This window comes from Asparagus officinalis, chromosome 7 (genome assembly GCF_001876935.1).
Source record: "Asparagus officinalis chromosome 7, Aspof.V1, whole genome shotgun sequence".
Lineage (NCBI taxonomy): Eukaryota > Viridiplantae > Streptophyta > Magnoliopsida > Asparagales > Asparagaceae > Asparagus > Asparagus officinalis.
In genome coordinates, this window is record NC_033800.1 from 108,134,604 (window position 1) to 108,142,667 (window position 8,064).

Here is an 8,064-nt window from a genome sequence, read left to right on the forward strand (position 1 = left end):
ACCCGATGTACTAGTTCCACTAGATTAGGGTTCGAGCGGGAGTATTACCATTTTAGATCGTTAGATATAAATAATTCTATATGTTCATCTAGAAGTTCATATTGCGAGATGCGTATGATTTCCGAATTTCGAGGATGAAATTCTTTTAAGGGGGAAAGAATGTAAAACCCCGAAATTTCTATAATGAAATTGTGTGAATTAAAAAGTAATAAATATTTCTTTTGTGATGAATAATCATATATATATAAGATGTATGTGTTTATCAGTGTTTGGGAACCCAGCTGGTGGTTATGCGTGAGAGAAATCAAATGGATTGTCCAGCAACAACAGGAAAACTCTTTTCCTGTTGTGCGGTCGACCGCGGCGGTCGACCGCGCAACGGACAGAGAGTCTCCTGGGTTTGGGTTTTAACGAGTTGTTTGGGTCTTAACGGGTTTCGGGTTGGGTTGTGGGAGTGATATATATTCTAATCAACCCAAAAGAGCCTTCTTCCAGCTGAGATCAAAAACCCTAGCCCCCTTCTCTTTCTTCTCTAAACCCTAGCTGGATCTGGCGATTTTGGGAAGTTCGAAGGATTTTCAGTGGGATTTCGCAGGTCAGATCGAAGGAGGATCATCTTCAGGGCATTTGTCATTTCGCAGGTCAGATCGAAGGAGGATCATCTTCAGGGCATTTGTCAGCACCTGAGGCGAGTATCATCTTGCCCAATCCCTCACCTATATTTTCTACGAATTTTCTTTTGATGTTTCATGAGTTTTGATAGCCCAAAAGGTATTTTCGTATAAAATTGAGTTCTGTATAATATGGATTGCAAGAATCAAAGGTTTCAGTTTATAAAAGTTCACAAATTTTCTGTTTAGTGAAGATCTAGATCTGAAATTGCTTAAACAAGAGTTAAATCATGATTTACTGTTATTAAAACGTTTTTAACATGTTTCTCATGTATTTAGAATATTAGGGATGTAGTTTACATGCTTAAAATTCATTGTTCTTCTACTGTATGATTTTTGAGAAGTTAGAATTTTTGTTATCGTAGAGATCAAGAAATTTTATTTTAGGTTTTGAGCTAATAGAAACCCAGATTTGGGCTTCTGTCAGCTCTGCGGTCGACCGCAGTCTGTTGTTAAATCCCTGTTCTGTGTATTTTACTCATGTTCGAGAGTTTGCCTGGATTTTCTGACTATGGTTTTTAGTCTTACTATGTATCCATGCACGATAGATGACCTGAGGGTACAAATTGGGGATTTACATACTGATTTGAGTGTGGGTTGATATAAGTAGATTTCACTATACATCTCAGTGACATTTTCATAATCGCACAGTCCTCGTGTTGGACTATAATCCATAGAAGTCCTCGTGTTGGACTATAATCCATTGAAGTCCTCGTCTTGGACTATAATCCATATCAGTCCTCGTGTTGGACATTTGCCACTTATTTCATGAGTTTGGAAACTACAATATATAGTTCCTGTATCGGACATAGTTCTTAACCCTGCATATGATTTTTCTCACAAAAGTTCATGACATGACACTTATGTAAATTTGGACATGACATTCATGTAAGCTATAACATGATATTCATGTAGGCTATGATACGGCACTGCACTTATGTTCTGAGATTAGTTGTATTCCTTTTATTATTGTTCCTGTACTAGAACCTCAGGTTTGGTGGTTAGGGGTTTACAATTTGAGATATAAGGTATATACATGAGGATTTCCTTGTTTGGATTATTTCGCTCGACGTACCTATTCTCGTGTTGTAAATTTCTAAATACTAAAACCCTCTTTAGTAAGATCAATAATTTTAGATCTATTATGTATTATCTGTATTTTTTTTATACAACGAGCCCTGTTCCCTTGGGGTTGGTTGTGATGTTACTCGCTAGCGCTTTGACGCTCGTTGTCCCTCCCCCTTTTAGGTAATGAGCCAGGAGCCCGGAGAGTCGCAGGTTGATGGCGATGCATATTAGCTTCAGCCGTCTATTTAGTTATATATTTTCTTTTGGAGTTCCACAGTAGACTTTTGTTTAGACATTTGAGAGTCTTGTTCTAGAAGTTGTAAAGGCTGTGTGCTTTATTTCCTTTTCGTCAGATATTTATATTTGAGACTTGTTGAGTATTCCAGTTTATCTACTCAGACCTTGACTATGTATCTCTGTATGTTGGATGATGAGATATTTATGTGATTATTATCATTTCATCATTATTTCTTGTATTGTCTTTTACTTGCTTTTGTACCTACACCTGTCGTTGACTCTACTAGATAGATGTTAATTGTGATAGTGAAACATGTTATTGCACGGTGTGGTGTATGGCAGGTTTGACATTCTTGATTTCACCTTGGACTGCAGCCTTGTGTGAACCCATGGGCCTCACACAGGAATATTTGATGTTGAGGATTTAGGGGTGCTTCTTCAAATATCAAGATTTATGGGGTAATTTTGCAGATATAAATAGTAGGAGGAGTAAATATGCAAAAACCCTTTATAGAAATTAAAACCAAGTCTTTACGGGTCAAATAAAATATTCCCGTATCCGACCCGCTCCACCTGTAACCAGTAACCGGCCACAGACAAAGGAGGAGGAGCGACGCTCTCTTCTCTCTCCCTCTCTCTCTCTACGCGTTGTTCCGACGCTTCCAATTTGAAATCGGATCTAAATCATGGAAACCTCCGCCGCCGTCGACCAACCCGATAAGATCAAAAGCAAACCCGAGTCCGTCATCGAGCAGCATTCCGCCGACTACGCGCCCTACCCCAAGATCGATCCCGGGGCGAATGCGAGATCCTCCATCTCTGGCGACCACGAGGCCACCTCCATGCCGCCGGAGTCCAATCCCTATATCACTCCCTCTCCCGCTGCTCCGTCCTCGTCAAAAAGTATGTTCTTGATTTGGATCTCTTTATCTAGGAGATCTCCGTTTCTTTGATTTTTGTTCTATTTTTTTTTGAGAACTTTAGTAGTATATTTGTCAAATTTTATAGATATAATTTAGGGTTTTAAGTTTAAACTTAATTATTAAAGAGTTGATGTTAGATACAATGGAGACAGTAAAAGATGTGCTTGGGAGATGGGGGAAGAAGATGGGGGAAGCCAAGAAGAAGACTGAGGATCTTGCTGGTAATGTCTGGCAGCACTGTAAGTACTTCATTCTCTCATTTTTGATTTGAATTCCTGTATTTATCTATTTATTTTGAGTAATAATTTACTACTTTTAAAGCATCATTCAAGATGGGATAGTGATAACAAATTCCTGAGGAAGGATCCCATATGGGTCTTTTTTTTTTCTCCTTGTAGTAATTCTTTTCCCCCCATCAAATGTACTTAATTTTCTAACTCTCCATTTCCTTTCATTATGCCATAATTTGCTTATTTTTTGGTCAATGAAATGTGCTTATGCATGCTAGCCAGCCCTCTGGTGAACTACAGAGTTTGATGTGATTAATTTGCTTTGTACTGCTAGTGTATTCAGGGGATCTTTCTTTTTTCTTTTTTGATGTAACTTGGTTAAGTAGATTTTCTTGATTAATTAGTGTGTTCGCATGTCTTATTGTCTGTCAGACCTTAATTTTTTCCCTCACATTTTCTCCTCTTTCCCGTCAAAAAATCCCTCTCTTCCTTGCATTATGCCATAATATTCTTATTTTCCCTCGGCAGCTTGTGTTGTAAAGAATAGATAAAAATGAGATCTTCTTTCATCCCTAGACTAGCCGACTAGGGATTTAGCATCCCAGAATTAAATTCCTTGTAACATGTTTCCATAGCAGGAATATACTACACACACATACACACATTCTCATAAATTTTTTCCCAACAACTATATTGTAAAGATTGTACCATTTACCATAATAGATTTCTCCTCTTTTTTTTTTATGATATTGGCTTTCTCATTCTACTAAAAAACGCTATGTTTTCTTTATTCAGTAAAAACAGGACCTAGCATTGCTGATGCTGCAATGGGAAGAATTGCACAGGGAACCAAAGTCTTAGCTGAAGGGGGTTATGAGAAAATATTTAGAACTACCTTTGACACCTTTCCGGAAGAACAGCTTAAAAAGTCATTCGCTTGCTATTTGTCTACATCAGCTGGTCCTGTGATGGGTGTTTTATATCTCTCTACTGCAAAGCTTGCATTTTGCAGTGATAATCCTCTTTCTTACAAAGTTCTTGATCAAACAGAATGGAGCTACTATAAGGTACTTAGTCATGCATTTTATTTTGTGTTCTCTTATATTTATGCAGTCCACTAAATTTATATGGTCTGTTCATAAAATCCATTTATCTTGAACTGCATTTAATTGAATTAATAGGTTGTTATGACTATCATTATCTGTTTGAGTTGAGTTTTTTATGCCATTGAATCTATTTATTTCTAAAATTTCCATTTTATGGAAAGTTTCTTCCTAATTCACCTCATGTGCTGCATAACCTTACATATTTTCTATATTCTTGTTGAATTCATCTTCCTTTGGCACTCTTTCGCGACGTTGATCTTTTTTGGCAAGATTTTGTTCTATCCTTAGATTTCATTACTTTGCATGGAAAAGTATTCCATGTTGTGGCCACCGGTGGATGCTGGTGGTGCTCTAGGGGGCAGTTGCACCCCTAAAAATATGAGAACCATAATAATAACTCTTGTAAAAATTACAATTTGCCTCCCTAACTTTAAAACAGTTTGCACCCCAACCCTTTATAACTACCAAATAATTCAATAGCCCATGTACATCTAACCCTTTTGAAATTAATAAGCGCATATAACTTTCAAACAATTAAATCTCATGGGCCCAAACAACAAAAGCCCAAATACTAAAAACTCAAAAATCCAAAATACAAACCCCAAAAATCCGAAACAACACTACAAAACCAAAACCCATTATCATCAACAACAACAACAACAATAACAACTAACAAACCTTTATCCCAAATATTTAGGGTCGGCTACATGAATCCTATTTTTTCATTTCATTCTGTTACGGATCATTTCCTCCTCTATGTTAGTCTTAATTATATCCATTTTAATTGTTTCTAACCAAATCATTCTAGGTCGACCTCTAGATCTCCTAGCCCTATTAACTCTAATATTAACACTTTTCCTAATCGGTGCACTAAGAGGTCTCCGTTGTGCATGACCCAAATCATCTTAATATATTCTCTTTCATTTTATCCTCAATAGGTGCAACCTCTAATTTACTACGGATGCTTTTATTTCTTATTTTATCTTTTAATGTATACTCACAAGACCATCGCAACATTCTCATTTCTGCCACACTCATTTTTTGAACATGTTATTTTTTAACTTCCCAATATTTTGATCCATAAAGCATAGTTGGTCTTATAACCGTCTTATAGAATTTTTCCTTTAGTTTCATTGGTATGCTACGATTATATAAGACTCCCGAAGCATTCCTCCATTTCAATCATCCCGATTTAATTTGATGCACAACATCAGCCTCTATCTCACCATCATGCCTAATGATAGATCCTAAATAGCGAAAATAATTAGTTTTAGATATTCTTTGGCAATCAATATGTATCATAGACTCTCTTTCTTTCTTAGTTTTACTAAAAATGTATTCCATATATTCTGTTTTTGTTCTACTAATTCTAAAACCTTTAGACTCAAGAGTTTGTCTCCATCTTTCTACTTTAGAAATAATACTTATTCTAGTTTCATCAACTAATACTTTATCATCAGCAAATAACATACACCATGGGATTTCATCCTGAATGTGTTTAGTAAGTTGGCCCATAACTAATGCAAAAAGATATGTACTTAAAGCTGATCTTTAGTGTAAACCTATAATAATAGAAAATGATTTAGTCTCTCATTCGTTAGTTTTTGCTCTAGTTGTTATTCTATCATACATATCTTTAATCACATTAATATATATATATTAGATACATGTTTCTTTTCTAACACCTATCATATTACCTCTCTAGGTACTCTATCATAAGCTTTTTCTAGATCGATAAAAATCATATGTAGATCATTTCTCTTCTCTCGATATTTCTCCATCAACCGTCTCAAAATATGTATATGTTTCATAGTTGACCTCCCAGGCATAAAATTAAATTGATTTTTAGATATACATATCTCTTTTCTTAGTCTTTGCTCAATTACCTTCTCCTAAAGTTTCATAATATGACTCATGAGTACTATATCTCGATAATTTTAAACAACTTTTTATCCCATTTATTCTTATATATCGGTATTAAAGTGCTAATCCTCAACTCATCTGGCATTCTTTTCGTCTCGATAATCTTATTAAATAGTTTAGTTAACCATCCTAAGCCTATATCTCCAAGACATTTTGAAACTTCAGTAAGGATATCGTCCGGTCCTACGGCTCGTTCACTTTTTATTTTCTTTAGAGCATCTTTAACCTCGCTAATCCTAATTTTTCGACAATATCTATAGTTCCTATCATTCACTATATGTTAAAATTTCTATTTTGCTTACTTGTTTGGTTATCATTAAACAATTGATAAAAGTAACCCCTCCATCTTTCTTTTATTTCCCCGTCGGTCACTAGAACTTTTTGATCATCACTTTTAATACACCTAATATTACCCAAATTTCTACTCTTTCTTTCTCTAATCTTAGCAAGCTTATATATATATATTTATTTCCTTCCTTAGATTCTAGCTTATAAAAATTTTCATAAGCTTTGTATTTATTCTCACTAATCGCTCTTTTTTGCTTCATTCCTTACTAGTTTATGTTTTTCTAAATTTTCCTACTACACTTTTGCCACTCTTTATATAAAGTTTTCTTCTCTCTAGTAACATTTTGCACATTCTCATTCCACCTCTAACTCTCTTTACCGTCTAATCTACAACCTTTAGATTCTCCTAGTATATCTTTAGTTACTTTTCTAATACAAGAAGACATGCTATTCCACATAATAATAGTCTCATTATCTATATTTTTTCATATATTTTCTTTTATTATTTTATCTTTAAAATGTATTAAATTCTCTTCTTTTAAGTTCCACCATTTAGTTCTTAGCTTTTTGTTCACGTTAGTTTTTCTACTTCACTTTTTAATAGATATGTCTAAGACCATCAATCTATGTTGTGTACTCTTGGTATAACTTTATAATCCTTGCATATTAACCTATCCACCATTCTAGTAAGAAAAAGTCTGTTTGACTATTATTAAAACTACTTTTAAAGGTTATTAAGTGTTCATCTCTTTTTCTAAAAATTGTATTTACTATTATCAAATCATACGATATTGCAAACTCTAGAATTTATTTACCTATATCGTTCTTTCCATACTTGAAACCTCCATGTATCCTCTCATATCCGTTATTATCCTTACCAGCATGCCCATTAAGATTCCCTTCTATAAGTAATTTCTCTTTAAATGGGATTCCTTGTACTAATTTATCTAATCTATCCTAAAATTCCCTTTTAGTACTCTCTGGCAAGCCTATTTGTGGTGCGTAAGTACTAATAATATTAATAACCTCTACACCTAAGATAACTTTTATTAGTATTATTCTATCTCCGACTCTTCTTACATCTACAACATTTTTTATTATATTATCTACAAAAACTCCCACTCCATTCCTATTCTTCTCTTTTCCCGTGTACCAAAGTTTATATCTGATCTTTTTAATTTTTCTAGATATTTAACCTATCCATTTAGTTTCTTGTAAACAAATTATATTTATCTTTCTTCTACTCATGACATCCACTAATTCTATTGTCTTTCTGGTAAGTGTACCTATATTTCAAGTAACTTCTAATTCTATTTTCTTGTAAAAGTCTCCTACCATTTTCCCTCTTAGACCGTTCTAGTCTATGACTAATACTATTAGGTACCATGTTAGAAGATTATAGATTCTTAGAACATCCTTGCTTACTTGTCATTACACCGGGGTGACATCGATGTAATGCGTCGTTTTCGGGGGACACCCTAGCAAACCACCCTTGCTTACTTATCATTGCATCGGAGTGAGATCGATGCAACGCGTCACGGTGGGGACGTCCTAACGAGTATATAATAAGATTCATTTTTCATATGGATCCGATTATGTTTTATGCTGGCTGTCGACT

The 8,064-nt window shown here is 34.7% G+C and overlaps 1 protein-coding gene across 2 annotated transcripts in view; it reads left to right on the plus strand.

Annotated features, from left to right (window-relative positions):
- Positions 2,775 to 8,064, plus strand: part of LOC109850020 (GLABRA2 expression modulator-like) — a 9,825-nt gene continuing 4,535 nt past the window's right edge. Inside the window, exons 1-3 of one of the 2 annotated variants that reach the window (XM_020419914.1) lie at positions 2,775 to 2,879; positions 3,025 to 3,138; positions 3,925 to 4,196. In XM_020419914.1, coding sequence (XP_020275503.1) covers positions 2,819 to 2,879; positions 3,025 to 3,138; positions 3,925 to 4,196 — 447 coding nt within the window. In that variant the 5' untranslated portion in view covers positions 2,775 to 2,818. The remainder of the gene's footprint in view (positions 2,880 to 3,024; positions 3,139 to 3,924; positions 4,197 to 8,064) is intronic. The other variant, XM_020419916.1, reaches the window with a different exon arrangement.